A 27,776-nucleotide genomic window follows, 5' to 3' on the forward strand; every position below is an offset into this window, starting at 1 on the left:
TATCCCGAAAAACAAAAAAAAAGTCAAAAATAAATAAAATAATTAGATAAATATTGAAAAATTAAAAATTGGAAAGTAGGGTATTGAGATGGGGAAAAATGTCTGTCGGTCTGTCTGTCGGTCTGTCTGTCTGTCCCCCCCTAATAACTTTTGAATGAATAGTCCGATTCGGAAAAACTTTTTTTTGTTCGAAAGATCTCGGCAAGGACACCTCATTCCCATATTTCACTTTTTGATCTGAACTATTTTTTTTTTCAATTTTGAACAGTTCCAAAAAATTTAACATTAGCGCCTACGGGGAAATTCAAGGCAGTTCCGAACTGTGAGGCGAATTTGCTTCAAACAAGCTTTGTAGCAAAAAGATTGTGATGAAAAACTTGTATATAAAATATCTTTTTGATTCGAACAATTTTCCGTTCAATTTTGAACAGTTCAAATCCCTTAACAATAGCGCCTACGGGGAAACTGAAAGTCAATGTAGACTCCGCACTTAAAGGCGGATTTACTTCAAACAAATTTTGTTCTAAATAACTCTTGACGCCAAACTCCAGACTTCGACTCCGAGAATTTAGGGGCACTTGACTCCGACTCCTGTGTCCGACAATTAATCGGACTCCGACTCCCCGACTTCGACTCTGACTTCGTAGTTTTGGCAAAAATTTATACACGGAGTACAAATGGCTGACTCCGATTCTTAAATATTCGACTCCGACTCCTTTATCTCAAAATGAGATTGACTCCGACTCCGCAGCTATGGTTTTAACTGTGAAATAATTATTGTTGATATGACTTGTTTTTATTTTTACCATAGACTAATAATAAGAGTAGACCGAGCTATGGCAACCCTTTTGCTGCTCATAAACCAAACCATGTGACTGGTGGATATCCTAGCAACAGCGGGCATTGATCGAAGCAGACGATCAACGCGAGCGAGAAATAAAATAAATAGAATTGATGGAACACGGAAGAATGAGCTTTTATGGAGTCCGATTTGTAAATTTGTTATTCTAAGTTGTAAATATTTTGTTAATATGGTGAGTTTTTCGTTTAGATAGTATTGTGCATTTTCTTTAGTCAATTTCAATAACTCTCTAAGCAATAAAAGATGCAAGCGACCAAGAGGAATCAGCAAACGGTAAGATTTTTACCTACAGTTTCAATTTAAGATACCGATTAGTACATTATTGCGTTAACGCGAAACGTTTACGCCATTTCGTTCACGCCAACGCTGACAGCTCCAAATGAAATAAAAGTTACCGAAAACTGATCAAAAACTATTACTAATGTCAAAATAATGCATAACTAAAAGAAAAACAGTTCAATCTCTGCACCTGGAAGTTTTTTTAATGAAAACACATTGTCTTAAAATATATGTCGAGTGCCAAACTATAGATAATGCTGCCATCTAGCAACCATGCTGCCAAAGTCTTCGCCAAGCCCTTCCACTAGTCACATGATACATCTATGAACCAATTTTCTTTATCAGCAAGAATGAGAAAGCTCGGTCTACTCTTATTATTAGTCTATGATTTATACACTAAAGTTACAATTTAGGTACTCAGTTTTTGGCAAATAAACTCGAAGTCATTTATGTTTTTACATTAAGATATGCGCAGACGATTTTTTTTTTTTTTTTTTTGACAAAGAAAATTATTTCTTTAAGTTTACATTTTACTGTTTTTTTTTTTTTTTTTGGTAAGTGCATTAATTCATTTAAAATAATGTTTTTGGCATCAGGGGAAAAAGAAACGATTTTTTTTTTTTTTTTGATATCATGTATTCATTTTAATGAGCTTGTTAATTTTAATTATTATTCTTTCGTTTTGAAAGCTGTTAAAGATTTTTTTAATGGAAAAAAGTGTATTAGCTGCTTTGTTTCAAAGTTGCTGCAATTTTTTTTTTTTTTTTTTTTTACGCATCTAATATTTTTAGATGAGTGAGGAATATTTTATTCCTAGAAATCAGCCTAAAGTATTTTAAAAATATGTTTGAAAAAATTTGCGATTTTAGCTATTCGCAACTCCAACGAACTATAGGGGGCACTGCAGTCACTGTCTAATGGCGGAATTGAAAACTAAAACAAACGCATGTGGTAACGAAGAAAATGCTAAAAGTGTTGTGATTTTTGTTCGTATGTATGATTTTTTCGCTTTATTCATTTGAAAAGATTTTTCAAAGTCTTTTGGTTATTCTGACCCATATAGAAAGAGATTAGAAACCAAAAAGTATTACGAAAGTAAACAATTAATGCAGAACACACAGTAAGTTGTTCTGAAGCAGCCATTTTCACGATGTTGAATTCGGAATTCATAAATTTTTGGTTCGTTTCGAACGGCATTTTCATTTTGTACCGTTTTTCTATACATTAGTACATATTAAGTTCAGTTTCGTGACATTTCCGGCATTTGTTGACATTTTTGTCACATAGTGCACATACGTGGCAGACTGTCAAGAGTAACGTTTAACACTAGATAATTTATTTCTATGACTATATGATCGGATATCCAAAGAAATCATGCATTTAATTCATTCGTCATGGAAATGATTTACCTGATATGCGAAATCTTGTCAAGATACATTATTCTTTCACATAATTTTAAAACCATAAGCCTATAAACAGATTTTTGGCGAACTTTTATTTTTTATTGTTCAAATTCTTAACGTTCTTTCTGGATTTTTCAATCTGTTCTGCGATAAATATTTTCAAGAAAATTTATTTGCATACTGTCTATTTCAGTAGGATACTGTAGTAACAAAGGTTATTTAAATCATTTATGTGGAATTAGGTTAAGGAAAAGTGTCCAGTCAATGTTGTTAAGTTCGTTTTTTTTTCCATCGAATTGAAAAACTGATTCAAATTCACTCAGAACAAAATAAATAAAATGTGTACTCACAGTTTATATATGGTGGTAGTTTTCTTTTCAGTTGATTGACCATTATTTCTTTTTGCTTATCGAATTCTGTAATCTTACTATCATTTTATTCCACTCATGATAAAAATTAAAAATGGTTTAACTAAAAATGCGAAAACTCGCCAAGGCTACTTTGCTTGCACAATACTAAAACTACTATAACCCTAAACAAATTTGGCGAAACCTTTCAGCTGAGAATAAAAGGAATAAAGTAAATTCTTTCTCGGTTAAACATTTTTCATTTTGTTCTACGATAATAAATTCAAGAAAATATTTTGCATACTGTCCATTCCAACTAAATGCTGCTGTAAAATATGATTAGTTAAATTAATTTAAGATTAAAAAAAACTCATATTCTTACAAATTCATACAAAACAATAAAAATTTTTACCTGGTATAACGTTATCCAATTTTGTTAATCCAGACTTTTCTTGTTTACGCTTCCACCATTTAATACTTTTTTGAAAGAAATAAGAAAAACTAACATTATTTTGAGAAGCTCGAGAATACTACTAAGGGACGAATTAATTTCTGTAGCTGAAAGCAAACTAAGACACATCGATTGCGTTAATAAATACTCAGAACAAACTGCCTGTGTTTACGTCAACAGACACACGTGATGCGCAACGTGGCAATGTTTTAGGTGCAGACGCAGTTTTATAAATCACCGCAAGGTAGCGTATTCGAGCGCTGGAGTTCCGAATTTTTGAGATTATTGATCAGGTACTAGAAAGTAGTATGGGCATACGGGAAAGTAGGCTCGTTTAGTTCTAGACACAACTTCTTGTTAATATTAAAAGAGTTTTTTCTTTTTTTATTTTCGTGAACAAGGCTTTTTTTTTTTTTACTTATGAGTAAAATAATTGGAACTTAGCTGGGCCATTGTTTACGGTTACTTCTAGTAGGTAACACTTTCATGTAAGAATGAAAAAAAAAAAAAAAAGGTTTCGGAATTGAAAAATATTTGTGTTCAAAAGTTACGTTTCTGGAGAACGACCCATATATATGTTTCGTTTTCACGTTCACTAGTAATATGATACTCAATATCAAAAATAGGTTGACTCTAATCTGACGTCTTCTGAGCAGTTTTTTAGCTACCTCTCCGATAAAGGTACTGTTGAACTGAAAAAGAACCCCTTGTTATTTAAATTAACTCCTATGTTACAAATGCTCCATTTGTGCCTTTTGTTACCATTTTGTAAAAAAAAAAAGTTACTTAACCTCTTCAGATCTGGCGTCCGGTATACCGGACTTGAACTTTAAACAGCTGCCAATCATTTAATAATTGATTTAAAAACTTGATTATTTTGTAATTGACTTTTTACATTCTGCTTATTATTATCTGTGAAAAGATTTTTCGTTTTCGAATTGACTTCACTAACATACACTCTTTATGACCAAAAATATTGGGACACTTTCAAAAATTCACATATTTTAAGGATTTCTCTAGAAATAAAACTAATTGCTTTGTAACTTTTGTCCCGTAACAGGTATGCTCCAGCTGTCAATTTCCAAAAAAAAAAATTAAAGCACATTTGCGTTTCGGGGGTCAGTAAGAAATTGAGGAAAACAAAAATGTTTTTTGGTCATCATTCATCGTAAATAGCTCAGAATAAGGTGTAAATTTCAGAAATTGTTTAGCTCTTTCTATGTACAATCATTTTTCATACTTTTGGGAAGGTATCACTGATATTCACGAATATATAAGCATTTCTTTCAAAACTACAAATTTTATTTGAAGGTTTTTGGCTCTTAATACGCAAAGTTTTTCATCAAAGCTTACGAAGCCTTCAGAAAACTTGACAGCATACAAGAGAAGCATTATAGAAGCATTATACTAAAATTTGAAATAAAAATGTTGAAATTTTGGTAAAATATGGACATTTAAAGAAATTTTTCATTGTGCATGCGAGAGAGATGTCAATTTATAACTTTCATCATAACTCATAAAAAAATTCCTTCTTTAATATATGAAAGATTTTGAAAGTTATCAGCAAACTAATGAGCCGAATTTGAATAACTCTTGTATAGGCTACGAATCGCGAGGGATCGTTCGCAAGTAAGCTGTTTTTATCACGAATTACACTGAACGATTTGCGACGATTGAACGATTTGTAACGATTGCAAACCAAATGTTACAAACTTGTGAACGGCCCTTCACAGTACGTCACCTACCTAATAGTTATTGAAATTCGACTCATTAGATCGCTGATAACTTTCTGAATTTTTAAGATATTGAACCAGAATTTTTTGATGAGTTGAAGAAGTTAATTGGGTTTTAGGTTATGAAAGTTTTAAATTGCTATCTTTCGCGCGTGAGCAGTAAAGAATTAATTGCTTTTAAATGTCTACATTTTATCAAAGTTTCAACTTTTTTATTTCAAATTTTAGTATTATGTTTCTCTTGCATGCTGTCAAATTTTCTGAAAGTTTCGTAAGCTTTCATGAAAAACTTTGCATGTTATGAGCCAAAAACCTTCAAATAGTTTTGAAAGAAATGCTTATCTTTTCGTGAATATCAGTGACACCTTTCCAAAAGTATGAAAAATGGTTGTACATAGTAAACTAAACAATTTCTGAAATTTATAGCTTGTTCTGAGCGATTTACGATGAATGATGACCAAAAAATATTTTTGTTTCCCTCAATTTGTTACTGACCCCCGAAACTCAAGGGTGATATAATTTTTATTGGAAGTTGACAGATGGAGCATATCTGTTATGTGACAAAAGGTACAAAGCAATTGGTCTTTTATTTCTTGAAAAATCCTTAAAAATGTGAATTTTTGAAAGTGTCCCAATACTTTTGGTCATATAGGGATTGGAAGATCAAGTGTGGCTCATTTTTCCAACCATGGATTCGCATTGCAAAAGCGAGGTTTTCTTTCTGATTTTTTTGAAAAAAATATATATAATCTTTTATTAATAATTTCAAATGCTTATGTTGTGTTTTATTATTGTTTGGAGAATATTTTACAATAAAGTTTGTTTGATACTTCATCCTTTTTTATCTGAAATATTAATTTCAAAAATATAAGTCCGGAATGTTGAACGTAGCATAAAACTCTTTTAATTTTTCGACTGCAAACTTAACATTTTGTGCACAAGATACCCTTTACCATATTTCACTGTGTACCAATTATAAACATTTTTGGTCAAGTATTTCATAATTCCGACTGAAGAGGTTAAGTAGCGAAGTAGAGGTATCTTGTTTGGTCTCAACAGCCAAACACCTTGTTTCTTGTATCACGATGTTTCTGAGGGCATGAAAAATATTCAAAAGTTATATATGTTAAATTCGCGATAACTCGAAGTCCAATAACTCAAATATTACTGTAACTCGAAGTCTTTATTAAGTTTTGACCTTTGTCTTTAATTACATGCTATTTATTCTCTATATCTCGAAGTTAACTTCCTTTATATCGAAATTTTTTAAAGATGACTCGAAATTTATTTTGAAAGAACAAAAAAAAAAAAAAGAAAGAAAGAAACGTGACTATGAGAGAAAAATTAATTCACTTTCACTTGCAATTCCTGCACAATAGGCCTCTAACAGTCCGGAAGCCAGGTACAAATTTGGTCAATCATTTCCTCTCGAACAATAATTGGTGAGAAGCATCAGGGAATGGCCTATTAAAGATGCCTAAGCAAGTACTCTGTCAATGATACTAAAAGAAAAAAAGAAACCTCTAAAACGGTAGAATCCATAAATCCGAATTTGAAACGAATGAAGATGTGCACCTTGAATGTGTCCTGAAGCAGAATAAGCTCTATTCAAGTGGATCCAGCAGTATCGAAATCAAAACCATGCTTTTGATTTTTTTTCTCTCCATATTTTGATTAAATTAAGCATATTGTGCTTAACAACTTAAGTTCTGTAATTTTGTCTGGTTTTTAATACACTCCTGTTTGTGAAAATTGCAACAGCACGAAGGACTTATGCGAGTGAGCTGAAAATTGCAGGAAATGTAAAGTAGGGCATGATATGCAAATGATTAGAATTGCAGACCGGTAGCGCATGCGTATGCTGAGCAGCGCCCTCTGAACGGCGGATCGAACCGAATATAAAAGACGGATGTAGCGAGGCGTGTATGATTATCGGTGGTTATATGCTAGAGCAAACGTTAACTGAATTTTTTTCTATGCCTCTTCGACGAAAGAAAACGAAATTTGAGCACATTTCGGAGTTTGAACGGGGCAGAATCGTCGACCTTCGTGAAGCTGGATTGTCTTATCGTGCAGTAGCCACTCGTGTACAGCGTAACAGCAGCACAATCATGCAAGTTTGGAAGCAGTGGACGGAAGAGGGTCGGACAGCTCGGAAATCCAGGAGTGGACCCCGAAATGTGACGTCAGCTCGCGATGACAGACGGCGCTGATGGACCGCACAGCTTCTTCTAGACAATTGGCAGCACAGTGGTCAACAACTACAGGTGTTTCATTGTCTGCTTCATCAATTCGGTGACGTCTGCTGCAGCGTGGGCTGCGCGCAAGGATTCCTTTATACAGGATTCCTCTCACGCAAAATCATCGCCGCAAGTGGCTACAATGGGCCAATGTGCTTAGGAGCTGGCGTGCTGATTAGCAGCAGGTCCTCTTTTCTGACGAATCCCGCTTCAATTTGTGGCACCATGATGGCCGAATTCGTGTCAATCGCTATGACGGTGAACGGCACATTCCGGCGTGCATTATCGAACGCCACAGTGGACGAACACCCCGAGTTATGGTCTGGGGTGCCATAGTATATCATGGACGATCACAATTGCTACGAATTGTGGGCATTTTAACAGTACCCAATACATAAACGAAGTTTTATAGTCCCAATCTATTCCTTTCCTGCAAGGATTACCAAGGGCTGTATTCTAGCAGGATAATGCCCGTCCACATGTCGCCAGGACTGTCAAATCCTACCTTGACTCGCAGCAGGTACAACTTCTTCCTTGGTCTGCATATTCTCCGGATATGTCACCGATTGAACATGTGTGGGATTTCGTTGGGCGGCGTCTCGCTCGTGATCCTCGTCCTGTTGCTTCGACAGACGAACTTTGGTTGCGCATACAAGCAATATGGAATACTCTTCCGCAGGCAGATATTCAAACTTTGTTTCACTCCATGCCGAGTCGTGTAGCAGCCCTTACTGCGGCGCGTGGTGGCCACACAAAATACTAATTTCTATCTCTTTTTATTGTTTGTTTGGTTTGAAAATGTAGTCATTTATTTATACCATTACCACTCAACTGTGTATTAAATTTCATTCAACTATGATGCTTCCTTCATTGTTGCAATTTTCACAAACAGGAGTGTATTAAAATGTCGAAAACCAAAACAAGCAGTGTGTCGAACTTCTGATAAGTCGAAGTTTTTCGTTGGTCCCTTTAGATTCGAGTTATTGAAAATTGACTGTATTTAACTTAAAAACAAGTGAAAGGTTGGAAATTCCCTCGGAATTTGTGCACCAGCCTTAATGCGAGCAATTCTAGTCATTACAAAATTCTATAGGGAAACTATTTCTTTCTCATCTCTAGAACCCTCCCTCATTCGTTAGTCGAGAACAAAAACAACGTAACTCCTAATAAAATAAAAAATTGGTAGTTGGCAAATCAAGTAACTTTTTTTTTTCATTACAATGTTTTTTTTTTTTCGGAGGTATATTGAAAGAAATATTTAACTATCAAGTAGAAATTTTGAATGCTGAGTGCATAGTTCAATTTTAAATTGGAATTGTTTATCGTTATTATTTTCCGACACCCTCTACTGTTTAAAGTTTAGTGTATGAAAAAAAAATTGCTTAAAATAACGAAGTGGATAAGTTCTCTAATTCCTTGTGCCAGTAATTACACCTCTTTCGTGTAACATGCTACCATAATTGTTTTTCTTAAAAAAGAACTACGGCTTTTTAGAAAAACTGCGTTGTTATTTCATAAGAGTCTGTTTTCGTTTCTTCACTTCACCTCACTTCCGATGAAGCAACATGTTAAATTTTCTCTTTTGCGGAGAAAAATAATACTGTGCGGCAATAAAAAAAAACCTTCAAAATGCTTCTGACATTTCGTCGGCTGATTCTTATGTAAAATGACCCCCTGAATCCGAGTATGACCTCCGTTTTCCCCCTATATGTACCAATATTTTTTTAAAGCCCCCCCCCCTTTTTTTTTTAAATTTTCCTTAGTTTCGGAGTAATTTTTTTTTTTTTTTTTTTGAGGTTAAAGGAGCTTTATATTAACTGCTAACATAGTTATGGCGGGCAAGAGAGGTTCAAAGTTCAAGATCATGGACACCTATTACAAAAATGGGGATTTGGGGGGATATAATCCCCTAAAATATTAGAAAAATCTCGAAAAACGATCTTTTTATTCTGCTTTTTAAAAAAAGATGTTTGTAAAGAACATTTTGGTGCAGAATGAGAGTATAATAAGACTCGCTTCTATGACTCCTATGTCCAAAAAACTTTTTGCGATGTAAAAAAAGTTTAAAAAAAAAAAGAAAAAACTAACATGTGAATGTCGCACGTTGCATACGAGTTGAATCGCAGGTCTTCATTCAAAAAGACATTCTTCTGACTGATTTTTATGTAAAATGACCCCTTGTTTCCAAATACGACCACCTATCCCCCCCCCCATCAGGCCCCCTTTTTAGAACCCTCCCTCCCTTCTCTGATTCAGAGCCCTTTTTTTTTTTAATTTGGAGGGGAAAATAGCATTACACTAACCGTAAACGTTATTCTGAATAACTAGAGATGTGCAAAGCTCAATATCCTGTGCATATGTAGTAAAAAAGGAAAACATGAGGCCCCCCCCCCCCCTTAGCACAATGTGCCGCAAAAAGAAAAAAAAAACTCCCAAATGCTTCTGAGGCTATTCAGGCTGATTCTTCTGCAAATTGACCCCCTGAATCCGAATATAATTTCCGTTTTCCTCCTACAGGTACAGATTTTTGTAGAAAAGCAACCCCCTTTTTTTTTTAATTTTGGGCGGGGGGGGGGGGTGAAAGTTTTCTTTTTTGCTTTTCACAAGATTTTGAGCTTTGCATTTCTCTAGTCATTCAGAATAATGTTTGCGGTTAGTGTAATGCTCTTTACCCCTCAAAATTGAAAAAAAAAAATGGCTCTGAATCAGAGGAGGAGGAGGGAGGAGGTTCTAAAAAGGGGGCTTGAGGGGGAAGGTGGTCGTATGTGGAAACAAGGGGTCATTTTACATAAGAATCATCCAGAAGAATGTCTTTCTGAATGAAGACCTGCAATTCAACTCGTATGCAACGTGCGACATTCACAAGATTTTTTAATTTTTTTTACATCGCGAAAATTTTTTTGGGCATGGGAGTCATAGAAGCGAGTCTTATACTCTCATTCTGCACCGACATTTTTTTAAAAAACATCTTTTTTAAAAAAGCAGAATAAAAAGATCGTTTTTCGTGATTTTTCTAATATTGGGGGGGGGGGGGGAGGGTACAGCAAGGGCTGCAAATAGGAGGGTCAAGAGGGGGAGGTCGCACTCCAAATTTTTTTGAGAGGAATGATAAAAAATGAGCAAATTCAATTTACGTAAATCGCCTATCAATGTTGAAGAAAAACAATCTTCTATGAGAGGCTCGTGCAGTGGTGTGGCTGCATGATTTTTTCACAAGAAAATGCCTTAGTATTTCACACTCATTGTTATGCTCACTCTTGAAGTACGTCTATTGAATGAGTGTTCATTACTTTCTTCTGCTAGAAACACATTTCAGCTGTTCAATGCATAGAAGAATGTTTTCATGGATACACTTTAAAAATACATACTGTTTTTGAAAAAAAAAATCTCACATCAACAAATACAGGGATGTCTATCCCCCCCTATGAGTAAGGGCGCACCCCCTAAACATCCAGATGCCCCCACCAAAAGCAAGAACCCCCCTAAAAATTGAAAATACCCCTCAAAACACCCCCTCCCCCTTAAAATTTTAAAAGCGCAGTCTGCACTATGACCCCCCCCCCCCTCTCTAGGTGGGCACCTCTGACAAATCTCTTTTCTGGGGGCTCTTTAACTATGCAATCTCCCCCATATCATGATTACTTGTTGTTAGCCAATATGTGCTTTGTTCCATAGTGAGGTAATTCGTATTTAAGAAACTCGACCCCCCAAATGAAATGCTGAAATGCCACCCCTGGGGTACACCCCCCTCCCCAAGTATCCCTTTTTGCTATTGGTGTCCATGATCTTGAAGTTAGAACCCCTCTTGCTCGCCAAAACTATGTTAGCAGTTAATATAAAGCTCCTTTGACCTCCAAAAAAAAATAATTGCTCTGAAACTAATAAGGGAAATTGAAAAAAATTTGGGGTCTTTAAAAAAAATGGTATGTATAGGGGGGGGGGGGACAAAGTCATATTCGGATTCAGGGGGTCATTTTACTTGAGAATAAGCCGACGAAACGTCAGAAGCATTTTGAAGGGTTTTTTTTTTTTTTTTGCCGCATTTTAAACTAATTAAGAGAATTAGTTTAAAGCTTGCCAACAAAATCTGTTCTACGTTACTTTACTTGCTGCATTTTCGAATTCACTTAAATGAAATAACGGTTTAAGTTACGGCGAAAGAATGGGGTAGTTTGCAAAACTTTAAAAGCATTTTTTTTTCCTGAAAGAGCATGTTTAAAAACGTAGTATCTGACCATTTTTTAAATAATTTGCTTAAATTTAATATTTAAAAAAAAAAACTTAAATCGGTGCGCTTTCATTGTTTATATTTCTGCCGATGACAGACCGAGCTTTCCCAGACTTGCTGATGAAAAAATTGGTTCATGGATACATCATGTGACTGGTGGAAGGCTTGGCGAAAACTTTGGCAGCATGGTTGCTAGATGGCAACATTATCTAGAGTTATTATCTATAGTTTGGCACTCGACATGTATTTTAAGTAATGTGTTTTCATTATAATTTTTTTCCAGGTGCAGAGATTGAACTGTTTTTCTTTTAGTTATGAATTATTTTGATATTAGTAATTAATTTTTGATTACAGTTTTCAGTAACTTTTATTTCATTTAGAACTGCTACGTCAGCGTTGATCGTCTGCTACGATCAACGCCCGCTGTTGCTAGGATATCCACTAGTCACATGGTTTGGTTCATGCGCAGCAAAGGGTTGCCATAGCTCGGTCTATTCTTATTATTAGTCTATGATCACAAATGATGAAATGCCATTCAGTGTTGCCATTCACAGAGCAAAATATTTGATTCGCATCTTTACTCACGTGTATTGGCAACGATATGGTTGATAGCAAGCGTAGAGCGCAAATTTAATTCACTTCTTGATTATCATAACGTGGAAACGCTGTAGAAAGATGCGCCAAAATGCATCATTTGTGACGTCATCAAGACCACGCCTTGTTTGAAGAATCGGACATTATAAAAAATTAATTAAAAAATAACTGTTGGGAAAATGAAAGTATTTTCTGGGCCTATGCTATTATTTTTGCTTATTCTATCAATTTCAGTGACCAAAAGCATTACTTTTGACTGAAAGAAACAACCCCTTTATCAGAGAAGTAATTATTTTAATTTTTTTTCCTCTTTGTCTATTATAGGTCCCCTACTATGGCCGGTGGGCTTTTTGCAATCGACAAAGAATTTTTTAAAAAATTAGGAACATACGATGACGGATTCGATATTTGGGGTGGTGAAAACCTTGAATTGTCTTTTAAGGTAAGTTCAGTTCCAGAATGTCCTTGTTACGAAACTTAATCTAATGAATTGTGTGTGTCCTCTGCCTCCCCCCCCCCTTCCCCCATGTAAATATTTTGTAATTTAACTATGTTCAACTCATTGATTAATCTGTTAAAAGGTGTAAAATAACATTTGGGATGCGCAAGAGTAGCAGTTTTGAAGAGCGCGATTCTTGCGGTACCTAGAACGTTGGCAGGAAAGACAGTTTTACAGAGATCGTCAATGGGTCATCTAATATCACCAAAGTCTCCACAACATGTTGTCTTATGGGAAATTCGCTTATGTCACCGATCTGACTCTGAATTTAGAATAGCATTTTGGCGCCAAATTTGGGAAAATATCACCAATCGTTCACCTAAGTCTAGTAATTTCTAGTCCAGATGTTTATCTGTTATTTTCGACTTTCCCAGCCAGAAGGTCTTTTTGGGGACTCAGAAAATCAAATAAGGACAGAGGTCAATAATTTAAGTGTTTGGAATATAACTCTGTTTAAAAATATTGGAGTTGCTTTCTCCTGTTTGCTGATCAAAATATGTGCATTAGGGTGGTTCAAAAAAAAAAAAACTTTTTTTCAGCTAGAGTACAGGACACCACCGATATTTTTTAAACTTACTAATAGTGTTATACTGTAAAAGTTTTAGCTTCTTACTCAAATTTTAAGAGGGTGCTCAGTGACCCCTTAAGCATAGAAAATGTCACAAATTTGGAAACATTAAATTTTTCTGTTTTTTTTTTTTTTTTTTTTTTTGTAAATAATTATTTTATTGCAATGTATAAGCATATTACAAGTGCATATTATAATATGTAGCATTGTTTTTTCAGTTCAATGTATTTTTTAACCCCCCTCCCCATACTGATTAAGTTTGGGGGCGTGATTTAGCATCCTCTTTCAGTTGAAATAGGAAGCAAAAATTCTTCCAGTATATCGCTATCCACAAGTCTAAAAATATTGAGGGATGTCCTGTTATCTAGGAGAAACTTTTTTTTTTTACATGTATTTTTGAACCACCCTAAGGTGCATTCGACCCCTCAATCCATGCTTTTCTCTTTTCGGGCTTTCATCAATGACAGGTGATCAAATGTTAACGCAACAATAGACATCGTAAACATTAGTAGAGGGAAAATGGGGGTTCTGCGCCAGGAGGCGCAATGCGCAATATTGCGCCTCCCACTCCCCCTCTGACCTTGGGGATGACCTTGGGCTGTCCCTCCACCCCCTGCCGACCCCCCCCTCCACCTCCTCCCGACCTTGGGGTTGACCTTGGGGTTGCGCATGAATCTTGAAGAAGGTTACGGGGGTTTTTCGCGCGTTTTTAGATATTTTCCCGCGCTTTTGGACTTTGTCGTTTTTCTAGTCATAGAAGACTAGGAGGTTTTTCACTTTTTGAATGGCAACCTGTTTAGGGTATGACAAAACGTCACAATTGTTGTCATAAGAATGTGTGATACTTTTTGTCATGCCATCTCCATAAAGTTGTACAGTGCTATTTCCAGTGTTTTTACAAACATATTGGACTATGTCGTTTTTAGATGCACCCGCCATTATAAATGATGATAGCTCATGTATTTCTATTTTATTCTTAAACATGCATCCTAGAGAAGAGGTTGTATGGATTACGGTCCTTTATCTGAGTTTATGTTGCGTCATGGGAATCATTTATATTCTGACAGGGAAATCGGATTTTGCTGTTGATTTTCTACTTAAACCAAATGATACCTCTAATTCACTCATTACGTTCCGAGGATGATTCATTTCAACGTGTCGAATAATCATTTTTCCTGCTGCAATGAAGAAGGCTTACCTGGAACCGGCTCAAGAAGCAAGTTTTGGCGGTGTCAATGCATTATTTCGTGCTTTGGAAGGAGAAGAAAGCAAGAAAGCCATTCAGAATTATCTAGCGGGAGTCGATGCGTACACTCTGCACAAACCTGTGAGAAAGAAATTCCCGACGAATCGCGTATTCGTTCATCATAAAGATTTCCAATGGCAAGCAGACCTCGCCGATTTAGGAAGTTTACAGAAACATAATCGTGGTTATCGGTATATATTAACATGTATCGACATTTTTTCAAAATATGCATGGGCGAAGCCTTTAAAAACGAAGCAGGGCCGAGAGATTGTCGACGCTTTCCAATCTATTTTTACAGAGAGAAAACCCAAGTTACTCCAAACGGATGGACAAGTGTATTTCGCGATCTACGAAGATAATCAAGATGCGGAAAGGAAACCGTGTGTTTACAACGTGGGTGATGTCGTTCGTATTTCTAAACAAAAGCTCACTTTTGAAAAAGGATACGAAACAAATTGGACGGAGGAATTATTCATCATCACCGAATGTGTCAAAAGAGCTATTCCCGTGTACCGTGTGAAAGATTTAATGGGTGAACCCATCCAAGGAACTTTTTATCCTCAAGAATTACATTATTTTTATTTTTACAGAGTGTTGAAGTTGGGAATCGAACACCCAAACTTTGAGTTAGCAAAAACGTATGCTAACCACTATGCTATATTTTTCATTACTCTTTCAGTCTTAATGTGAATCTGTACCATGACAACGAATATTACAATTAAATTAATTTTAAAACCATCAGTTAATTTACTCTTTAGTACTAATCATGGCATATCATTAACTGAATTTCAGCTCATAATTGAAACTATCATCATTATTATTATTTTTCATAATAACAAAGTTTTCACTTAAGTAAAGATTTATTTAAATACAACCCATTCGAGATTTTAGATTTGGTTCAATGCTTTGTGGACTTGAAATATATTTTAAACTTTGATTTTCTTTTTCATGCATTTCAAACTTTATCATTTTTATTTTTTCTAACTTGTTAAATTTTCTTAACTAATTTCATTTTTCTTTGTCAAATTTACAAATATTTTTTCTAACTTGTAAAAATTTCGAAGAAATAATTTTCTTAACTAATTTTTTTTGACTTTCATACAACAAAATATTTTTTCTTACTTGTTAAATTTTTCAAAGAAATAATTAACTTAAATATTCTTTCACACATTTTGAACTTTAACGTTTTTTCCTGTCATTTAGCACTTTGATTTTTTTTTTTTTCACTATTTTAGCGTTTTTCAATTATTTTAAGTCTTTAACTATTTTCTTAACTTTTTAGTCTTTAACTAATTTCAAGCATTTCAGACTTAGATTATTTTTTCGTGATTTCGATTTTTTTTAGTATATTTTAGAGTTTGATCATTTTCTCGCTTGTTTTTACTTTATCGTTTTTTTTTTTTTTTCCCCGATATTTTTAAACTTAGAAATTTTTCACAAGTAGTGACAGGAATCGAACCTTCAAATTTTTCAAAACGTTATCATGTCTTCAATTTTTGCAATCATGTCAAACTTGCAATCAATTTACTCGTAGTAGTAATTAACACTTATCATTAACAAATTTTCTCAGATTTTAAAAAAATCAACTTAATTAATTTTTTCCAGTAAGCAAATTGCGCACTCAAGTTACATTCCAACACTGCATATATGTTTCAAGAGTTTCATTGAATTTATCACATTCCATTTAATTAACTCTAATAATTACTTTTTCATTAATACTTAACTTAATCATTTTATCATACATTTATTCCAGTTACAAAATTATGCTTAAAAGTTATTTATTTTTCTTAGCACAAGAGATTTTAACATGTTCCTACTAAAATGCTTTTCACTCTAGTTTGAGTTTACTAAAATAGCAACTCATTTACGATTTAGATTCATTTAATCGTCTTTGATTCTTTTTTCATTGTTAATATTTTAAATTATCACATACGTTATTATTTTTATACATTTATCCATTTAATTTTCGAAAATCTACAATCAATTTACTTTTCGTATTAATTAACACTTATCACTATCAAATATTTTCATGAATTTTAAAAAATTATCTTCTTAAATAATTTTTTACTGTAACCAAATTTCCCACTCAAGTTATATTTTATCACTACATATGCTTTTCATGAGTTTCACTTAATTTATCGCATTTCATTTAATTAACTCTAATAATTATTTTTTATCATCGATATTTAAGTTAATCATATTTTCCTTTCTTTATTTTTTTTTTTTTTCATGCAAACACTCTTGATGGAATAAAACAAAATTTTCAACTTTCATGAATTAAATCCCCTCTGAATATTTTATTTTACTTTACCATACTTTACTATTTTACTTACTGCGTTTTACTATTTATCATTCATTACAGCTTTTCCAAAATATTACTTTACAACCAACCAATTTCATTAACAGAATTTTCATTACAATTTATAAATTTCACTTTTATTTAATTATTTTTACCTACGGTAAAATAAAACACATAACACAAAAATGTTAAACATCAATGAAGTACCCAAGAAATGTTAAAATTATAAGTCGAGTATCAAAACTTCATGTCAGCAAATTTTAAAAATAGACTTACCGAAAAATAACTTCTACTGAAATTCATTTCAAAACTTGGAATCAATTTACTCTTAGCATTAATAAACACTTATCATTAAGAAATTTTCATGGATTTTAAAAATCAACTTATTTAATTTTTTTCCAGTAAGCAAATTTCGCACTCAAGTTACATTTCATCACTTTATATGCTTTTCAAGAGTTTCATTTAATTTATCACATTTTATTTAATCAACTCTATTAATTATTTTTTTTGATTAGTATTTAACTTAGTCATTTTATCGCATAGTGTTTTACTTTATTATTATTTTTTTTTCATACAAACACTCTTGTTAGAATAAAACAAAATTTTCAACCTTCATGAATTAGAATCACTTTGGCTATTTCATTTTCCCAATAATATTTTACTTTAACAACTAATTTCTTTAACAAAATCGATATCATTTATTTTAGTCTTTATCCTTTTCGAACGATACATTCAAATGGACAGCTATACGTTAAATTAAGAAACTTAATCTAAATTTTGACAAATTAAGTTAAAGCTAAATACTGACTAAAATTAAGTACAAAAGACTAACCTTTTTGGGGTGAAATCCCTCAAGTACCAGCTATCGCGAAGTTATTTAAAAACAGTGAATGAAATTGTAATAAGTGGATTGTTAATTATAACTCAATCTCACAAAATTACAATTACATGCATGTTTTATTTGAAATCGCTGCATACGGCTGGCAGCCCATCGTCGATTTGCAGAACGCATGCCGTGATATCGCAAATCAACTCGGCTGTTGAAAGAAACTACCGTAATCCCACAGCACTTCGGATCGTCCACACACACACACACATCGAGGCGAATTAAGAAAATGACTTTATCAATATTGCTATCTACCCCTTTACCGATAACAGATAACAAACCCCACGTGCTAGTATTATTCACCACCTGGCCTACGTCTTTCAAGTGATGTCACTGTTTCTGACCAATTAAAATTAGTTCACGTTTCTCAAATATCAAGCACATAGATCGGCAATAGCCTGATGTCAGGTTTTCCAAACAAAATTTTAGATTTTAATTCGTAGTTTCGAATTAATTTCTTTTTCATTTCAAACTTATAAAAAAAATTTCCAGCTTGTAAGAATATTTCTTTCAAAAACAGATTTTTGATTCAAAACAGTATTTTTTCAAACTTGTAATATTTTTCTACTTAGAAAATGAAATCAAAAATTTTTGTTTTCTTTAATAATATAAAATGTTTTTAAGAAATAATTTCTCAAACTTGTAATATTTTTCCACTAATTAAAAAAAAAATCAATTTTTTTTTTCAATCATATAAAAATACATTTTCAATCTTACAACAGTAAATTTTTCCGCAAAAATATTTTTTTCAAATCAAAATAATAATAATATTTTTGTAACATATTGTTTTTTTTTTTCCTTTCAATCTTTTTTTTTTTTTCAAAAATTTTCAAACTTACAAAATAAAATTTTTTCAACTGAATCTTCAAACGAAATGCTTTAATTAAATTTAAAACTCAATATCACTTTACTCTTAGTATTAATAACCAATAGCACTTAACCATTTACTCTTTGCACTCTAAGTATTAATTAACACACACGCATTAGAAATAATAATAATAATGTTTAAGATACTTACAAATCATCTACTCAAGCTTTCAAATATCCATCTAGCATGTTATTGTTCATTCGTGTGAGGGAACTTGTAATAAAACTTTACATATCAACCGAAATTATAAGCGAAAATATCGCATTTTTTAGCACTTAATATAATCCTACAATTAACAAATTGGTTTTAACTTTGAATTTAAGAAAAATAAAAACTATTACACACTTAGTAACATATCTATCGATGTATATTATTTCATGACAAATCACAAATAGGTGAGGATCTTTTATCGATCATGTGACCAACTAAGTTAAGAAAGAGCGTTCTTATCTCATATGAGAATTTATAAGTCTTTAATATTTCTCTTTAATGTAAGTGTATTGATACGTACGAGTTTGTGTATGTGAATATAACTGTGTATTGTTTTCAAACCATTGTCATGTTTAAGCTTTACGGTTCTAATTTTGACTTTCCACTTAGCATTATTTGAAGTCCTTCGCATGCATTAAACTATAGAAATATTACAAAAATTATATTTTCATTCAGTCTTAATTACAAAACCATACAATAAGATGAAGACAACACCGATAGTATAAAGATTACTTACAATAAAGTGCATATAAAAAATATATGTAAGAGTGATTTCAAAGTATAATCCATCAACCATATTCAACAACTCAATCAAAACACAAGTCTCTTTTAAAATGATAAACACAATTTATTCACACACAGTAAAAGACAATTAAAAAAACTTTCATCTTTAAGTAAAACTCTTCAAAACTTTCAAGCGTATTTTTAACATCGATTGCATCAAATAAATCAGACACATGACATTTTAAACATGGACTATCAACATTCAAAGTAACGAAGTCACGAGTCAAGTTTTCCCAATTAACATTAAAAAGAGCCCGTTCGAAAAAAGTGTCGAACTTTCGACCCCTTGTTAATGATTCACATTCATGCACTCTCATGTAAAAAATGAATCCATTTTTTACAATCCACACATTCTTTTTTAGAAAGGTAGTTTATGTTGCATATGAGCTCATCAAATAGTCACTTACGTAGAGAATCAGCCAGTTTACGAACTTCTTGTGATGTATATGTGCTGATTTTATCACATCGACAATCACAGGGATATTTTTTCTCAATTTCCGAAAGGATGTACTCTTTTAGAGTATAAGTCATAAGTTTGTCTTTGACACTACGTGAGATACAAGGGGACGCGTAGCACAATTTGTCAATCTGGCTTTCCAAAAGTAGAACTCTATCAGGCATCAACTGGAACACTTCTCGTTTCAGTTTGAACAATCTTTGCACACTAACACAGATGTTACCATTCGCACTCGACTCTCCTTTTTTATAACAAAAGCGAAATCACGGTCTTCGATTAATTTTTGATTTACATTTTTACGTAGGCTTGAAATAAGTGATCTCCACACATCTGGTTCTAAGGAAATACCATCCATAGTTGGTCGAAAAATACCATCTTTCCCACACGTATATCTTCTAATATGCACGCGTGTACGTTTCCGAAAAGTATTCACCTAAAGTGAAAATACAATCACCCAAGTGTATCATATCATCAGGCTGTGGAGAAGCCTCAATGTTCATTTTCATGTTCGTTGCATCCCATCTGTTCATCTTCAGGCTTCAAAGTTTCAGAATGATTTTCACCAGCGTTAGTCATTCTTAACTCTCATAGGATTAGGAGTCACAATACTAAAACAACTTCCTGTGAACTTAAAAAATAAATCAAACTAGGTTTTAACACTAGCTGGTGAAGAAAAATCCTAAGTACATAGAATAAAATTTCACGATCTCTTTCAAAGCTCAGAATCACCCTGAAAATGATTCTCCAAACATCCACTATAAACCAATGAATATTCACTTTAACCAATGAGAAGTGTACATAAATCTCTTGCTACTGACGTCATAGAATATCACATGAACTTTTGAGCAGAATTGAGTTGTTTTACACAGTATTCAGATTTTTTAGAAAATTCCAACACTTTGACTTCCAAATTCATCCTGACCTACTACGAGTAATTTTAAGATGGTAGCAGGTTTTCACATCACATCGAATGCCGATGACGGTTTCGCATCTCATGCAAATTGACATGATCAATTACACGTGATTGATCATGTCATGCGTGAGATGCGAAAACGTCATCGGCATTCGATGTGATGTGAAAACCTGCTACCATCTTAAAATTACTCGTAGTAGGTCAGGATGAATTTGGAAGTCAAAGTGTTGGAATTTTCTAAAAAATCTGAATACTGTGTAAAACAACTCAATTCTGCTCAAAAGTTCATGTGATATTCTATGACGTCAGTAGCAAGAGATTTATGTACACTTCTCATTGGTTAAAGTGAATATTCATTGGTTTATAGTGGATGTTTGGAGAATCATTTTCAGGGTGATTCTGAGCTTTGAAAGAGATCGTGAAATTTTATTCTATGTACTTAGGATTTTTCTTCACCAGCTAGTGTTAAAACCTAGTTTGATTTATTTTTTAAGTTCACAGGAAGTTGTTTTAGTATTGTGACTCCTAATCCTATGAGAGTTAAGAATGACTAACGCTGGTGAAAATCATTCTGAAACTTTGAAGCCTGAAGATGAACAGATGGGATGCAACGAACATGAAAATGAACATTGAGGCTTCTCCACAGCCTGATGATATGATACACTTGGGTGATTGTATTTTCACTTTAGGTGAATACTTTTCGGAAACGTACACGCGTGCATATTAGAAGATATACGTGTGGGAAAGATGGTATTTTTCGACCAACTATGGATGGTATTTCCTTAGAACCAGATGTGTGGAGATCACTTATTTCAAGCCTACGTAAAAATGTAAATCAAAAATTAATCGAAGACCGTGATTTCGCTTTTGTTATAAAAAAGGAGAGTCGAGTGCGAATGGTAACATCTGTGTTAGTGTGCAAAGATTGTTCAAACTGAAACGAGAAGTGTTCCAGTTGATGCCTGATAGAGTTCTACTTTTGGAAAGCCAGATTGACAAATTGTGCTACGCGTCCCCTTGTATCTCACGTAGTGTCAAAGACAAACTTATGACTTATACTCTAAAAGAGTACATCCTTTCGGAAATTGAGAAAAAATATCCCTGTGATTGTCGATGTGATAAAATCAGCACATATACATCACAAGAAGTTCGTAAACTGGCTGATTCTCTACGTAAGTGACTATTTGATGAGCTCATATGCAACATAAACTACCTTTCTAAAAAAGAATGTGTGGATTGTAAAAAATGGATTCATTTTTTACATGAGAGTGCATGAATGTGAATCATTAACAAGGGGTCGAAAGTTCGACACTTTTTTCGAACGGGCTCTTTTTAATGTTAATTGGGAAAACTTGACTCGTGACTTCGTTACTTTGAATGTTGATAGTCCATGTTTAAAATGTCATGTGTCTGATTTATTTGATGCAATCGATGTTAAAAATACGCTTGAAAGTTTTGAAGAGTTTTACTTAAAGATGAAAGTTTTTTTAATTGTCTTTTACTGTGTGTGAATAAATTGTGTTTATCATTTTAAAAGAGACTTGTGTTTTGATTGAGTTGTTGAATATGGTTGATGGATTATACTTTGAAATCACTCTTACATATATTTTTTATATGCACTTTATTGTAAGTAATCTTTATACTATCGGTGTTGTCTTCATCTTATTGTATGGTTTTGTAATTAAGACTGAATGAAAATATAATTTTTGTAATATTTCTATAGTTTAATGCATGCGAAGGACTTCAAATAATGCTAAGTGGAAAGTCAAAATTAGAACCGTAAAGCTTAAACATGACAATGGTTTGAAAACAATACACAGTTATATTCACATACACAAACTCGTACGTATCAATACACTTACATTAAAGAGAAATATTAAAGACTTATAAATTCTCATATGAGATAAGAACGCTCTTTCTTAACTTAGTTGGTCACATGATCGATAAAAGATCCTCACCTATTTGTGATTTGTCATGAAATAATATACATCGATAGATATGTTACTAAGTGTGTAATAGTTTTTATTTTTCTTAAATTCAAAGTTAAAACCAATTTGTTAATTGTAGGATTATATTAAGTGCTAAAAAATGCGATATTTTCGCTTATAATTTCGGTTGATATGTAAAGTTTTATTACAAGTTCCCTCACACGAATGAACAATAACATGCTAGATGGATATTTGAAAGCTTGAGTAGATGATTTGTAAGTATCTTAAACATTATTATTATTATTTCTAATGCGTGTGTGTTAATTAATACTTAGAGTGCAAAGAGTAAATGGTTAAGTGCTATTGGTTATTAATACTAAGAGTAAAGTGATATTGAGTTTTAAATTTAATTAAAGCATTTCGTTTGAAGATTCAGTTGAAAAAATTTTATTTTGTAAGTTTGAAAATTTTTGAAAAAAAAAAAAAGATTGAAAGGAAAAAAAAAAACAATATGTTACAAAAATATTATTATTATTTTGATTTGAAAAAAATATTTTTGCGGAAAAATTTACTGTTGTAAGATTGAAAATGTATTTTTATATGATTGAAAAAAAAAATTGATTTTTTTTTTAATTAGTGGAAAAATATTACAAGTTTGAGAAATTATTTCTTAAAAACATTTTATATTATTAAAGAAAACAAAAATTTTTGATTTCATTTTCTAAGTAGAAAAATATTACAAGTTTGAAAAAATACTGTTTTGAATCAAAAATCTGTTTTTGAAAGAAATATTCTTACAAGCTGGAAATTTTTTTTATAAGTTTGAAATGAAAAAGAAATTAATTCGAAACTACGAATTAAAATCTAAAATTTTGTTTGGAAAACCTGACATCAGGCTATTGCCGATCTATGTGCTTGATATTTGAGAAACGTGAACTAATTTTAATTGGTCAGAAACAGTGACATCACTTGAAAGACGTAGGCCAGGTGGTGAATAATACTAGCACGTGGGGTTTGTTATCTGTTATCGGTAAAGGGGTAGATAGCAATATTGATAAAGTCATTTTCTTAATTCGCCTCGATGTGTGTGTGTGTGTGGACGATCCGAAGTGCTGTGGGATTACGGTAGTTTCTTTCAACAGCCGAGTTGATTTGCGATATCACGGCATGCGTTCTGCAAATCGACGATGGGCTGCCAGCCGTATGCAGCGATTTCAAATAAAACATGCATGTAATTGTAATTTTGTGAGATTGAGTTATAATTAACAATCCACTTATTACAATTTCATTCACTGTTTTTAAATAACTTCGCGATAGCTGGTACTTGAGGGATTTCACCCCAAAAAGGTTAGTCTTTTGTACTTAATTTTAGTCAGTATTTAGCTTTAACTTAATTTGTCAAAATTTAGATTAAGTTTCTTAATTTAACGTATAGCTGTCCATTTGAATGTATCGTTCGAAAAGGATAAAGACTAAAATAAATGATATCGATTTTGTTAAAGAAATTAGTTGTTAAAGTAAAATATTATTGGGAAAATGAAATAGCCAAAGTGATTCTAATTCATGAAGGTTGAAAATTTTGTTTTATTCTAACAAGAGTGTTTGTATGAAAAAAAAATAATAATAAAGTAAAACACTATGCGATAAAATGACTAAGTTAAATACTAATCAAAAAAAATAATTAATAGAGTTGATTAAATAAAATGTGATAAATTAAATGAAACTCTTGAAAAGCATATAAAGTGATGAAATGTAACTTGAGTGCGAAATTTGCTTACTGGAAAAAAATTAAATAAGTTGATTTTTAAAATCCATGAAAATTTCTTAATGCTAAGAGTAAATTGATTCCAAGTTTTGAAATGAATTTCAGTAGAAGTTATTTTTCGGTAAGTCTTTTTTTAAAATTTGCTGACATGAAGTTTTGATACTCGACTTATAATTTTAACATTTCTTGGGTACTTCATTGATGTTTAACATTTTTGTGTTATGTGTTTTATTTTACCGTAGGTAAAAATAATTAAATAAAAGTGAAATTTATAAATTGTAATGAAAATTCTGTTAATGAAATTGGTTGGTTGTAAAGTAATATTTTGGAAAAGCTGTAATGAATGATAAATAGTAAAACGCAGTAAGTAAAATAGTAAAGTATGGTAAAGTAAAATAAAATATTCAGAGGGGATTTAATTCATGAAAGTTGAAAATTTTGTTTTATTCCATCAAGAGTGTTTGCATGAAAAAAAAAAAAATAAAGAAAGGAAAATATGATTAACTTAAATATCGATGATAAAAAATAATTATTAGAGTTAATTAAATGAAATGCGATAAATTAAGTGAAACTCATGAAAAGCATATGTAGTGATAAAATATAACTTGAGTGGGAAATTTGGTTACAGTAAAAAATTATTTAAGAAGATAATTTTTTAAAATTCATGAAAATATTTGATAGTGATAAGTGTTAATTAATACGAAAAGTAAATTGATTGTAGATTTTCGAAAATTAAATGGATAAATGTATAAAAATAATAACGTATGTGATAATTTAAAATATTAACAATGAAAAAAGAATCAAAGACGATTAAATGAATCTAAATCGTAAATGAGTTGCTATTTTAGTAAACTCAAACTAGAGTGAAAAGCATTTTAGTAGGAACATGTTAAAATCTCTTGTGCTAAGAAAAATAAATAACTTTTAAGCATAATTTTGTAACTGGAATAAATGTATGATAAAATGATTAAGTTAAGTATTAATGAAAAAGTAATTATTAGAGTTAATTAAATGGAATGTGATAAATTCAATGAAACTCTTGAAACATATATGCAGTGTTGGAATGTAACTTGAGTGCGCAATTTGCTTACTGGAAAAAATTAATTAAGTTGATTTTTTTAAAATCTGAGAAAATTTGTTAATGATAAGTGTTAATTACTACTACGAGTAAATTGATTGCAAGTTTGACATGATTGCAAAAATTGAAGACATGATAACGTTTTGAAAAATTTGAAGGTTCGATTCCTGTCACTACTTGTGAAAAATTTCTAAGTTTAAAAATATCGGGGGAAAAAAAAAAAAAAACGATAAAGTAAAAACAAGCGAGAAAATGATCAAACTCTAAAATATACTAAAAAAAATCGAAATCACGAAAAAATAATCTAAGTCTGAAATGCTTGAAATTAGTTAAAGACTAAAAAGTTAAGAAAATAGTTAAAGACTTAAAATAATTGAAAAACGCTAAAATAGTGAAAAAAAAAAAAATCAAAGTGCTAAATGACAGGAAAAAACGTTAAAGTTCAAAATGTGTGAAAGAATATTTAAGTTAATTATTTCTTTGAAAAATTTAACAAGTAAGAAAAAATATTTTGTTGTATGAAAGTCAAAAAAAATTAGTTAAGAAAATTATTTCTTCGAAATTTTTACAAGTTAGAAAAAATATTTGTAAATTTGACAAAGAAAAATGAAATTAGTTAAGAAAATTTAACAAGTTAGAAAAAATAAAAATGATAAAGTTTGAAATGCATGAAAAAGAAAATCAAAGTTTAAAATATATTTCAAGTCCACAAAGCATTGAACCAAATCTAAAATCTCGAATGGGTTGTATTTAAATAAATCTTTACTTAAGTGAAAACTTTGTTATTATGAAAAATAATAATAATGATGATAGTTTCAATTATGAGCTGAAATTCAGTTAATGATATGCCATGATTAGTACTAAAGAGTAAATTAACTGATGGTTTTAAAATTAATTTAATTGTAATATTCGTTGTCATGGTACAGATTCACATTAAGACTGAAAGAGTAATGAAAAATATAGCATAGTGGTTAGCATACGTTTTTGCTAACTCAAAGTTTGGGTGTTCGATTCCCAACTTCAACACTCTGTAAAAATAAAAATAATGTAATTCTTGAGGATAAAAAGTTCCTTGGATGGGTTCACCCATTAAATCTTTCACACGGTACACGGGAATAGCTCTTTTGACACATTCGGTGATGATGAATAATTCCTCCGTCCAATTTGTTTCGTATCCTTTTTCAAAAGTGAGCTTTTGTTTAGAAATACGAACGACATCACCCACGTTGTAAACACACGGTTTCCTTTCCGCATCTTGATTATCTTCGTAGATCGCGAAATACACTTGTCCATCCGTTTGGAGTAACTTGGGTTTTCTCTCTGTAAAAATAGATTGGAAAGCGTCGACAATCTCTCGGCCCTGCTTCGTTTTTAAAGGCTTCGCCCATGCATATTTTGAAAAAATGTCGATACATGTTAATATATACCGATAACCACGATTATGTTTCTGTAAACTTCCTAAATCGGCGAGGTCTGCTTGCCATTGGAAATCTTTATGATGAACGAATACGCGATTCGTCGGGAATTTCTTTCTCACAGGTTTGTGCAGAGTGTACGCATCGACTCCCGCTAGATAATTCTGAATGGCTTTCTTGCTTTCTTCTCCTTCCAAAGCACGAAATAATGCATTGACACCGCCAAAACTTGCTTCTTGAGCCGGTTCCAGGTAAGCCTTCTTCATTGCAGCAGGAAAAATGATTATTCGACACGTTGAAATGAATCATCCTCGGAACGTAATGAGTGAATTAGAGGTATCATTTGGTTTAAGTAGAAAATCAACAGCAAAATCCGATTTCCCTGTCAGAATATAAATGATTCCCATGACGCAACATAAACTCAGATAAAGGACCGTAATCCATACAACCTCTTCTCTAGGATGCATGTTTAAGAATAAAATAGAAATACATGAGCTATCATCATTTATAATGGCGGGTGCATCTAAAAACGACATAGTCCAATATGTTTGTAAAAACACTGGAAATAGCACTGTACAACTTTATGGAGATGGCATGACAAAAAGTATCACACATTCTTATGACAACAATTGTGACGTTTTGTCATACCCTAAACAGGTTGCCATTCAAAAAGTGAAAAACCTCCTAGTCTTCTATGACTAGAAAAACGACAAAGTCCAAAAGCGCGGGAAAATATCTAAAAACGCGCGAAAAACCCCCGTAACCTTCTTCAAGATTCATGCGCAACCCCAAGGTCAACCCCAAGGTCGGGAGGAGGTGGAGGGGGGGGGTCGGCAGGGGGTGGAGGGACAGCCCAAGGTCATCCCCAAGGTCAGAGGGGGAGTGGGAGGCGCAATATTGCGCATTGCGCCTCCTGGCGCAGAACCCCCATTTTCCCTCTACT

At 32.5% G+C, this 27,776-nt stretch overlaps 1 protein-coding gene across 1 annotated transcript in view; it reads left to right on the forward strand.

The window, feature by feature from the left end:
• LOC129226612 (putative polypeptide N-acetylgalactosaminyltransferase 9) overlaps positions 1 to 27,776 on the forward strand; it is a 198,231-nt gene that overhangs the window by 141,460 nt on the left and 28,995 nt on the right. The window contains exon 8 of the mRNA XM_054861241.1: positions 12,462 to 12,579. Coding sequence (XP_054717216.1) covers positions 12,462 to 12,579 — 118 coding nt within the window. The remainder of the gene's footprint in view (positions 1 to 12,461; positions 12,580 to 27,776) is intronic.

Source organism: Uloborus diversus, chromosome 7 (assembly GCF_026930045.1).
Source record: "Uloborus diversus isolate 005 chromosome 7, Udiv.v.3.1, whole genome shotgun sequence".
NCBI classification, from domain to species: Eukaryota; Metazoa; Arthropoda; class Arachnida; order Araneae; family Uloboridae; genus Uloborus; species Uloborus diversus.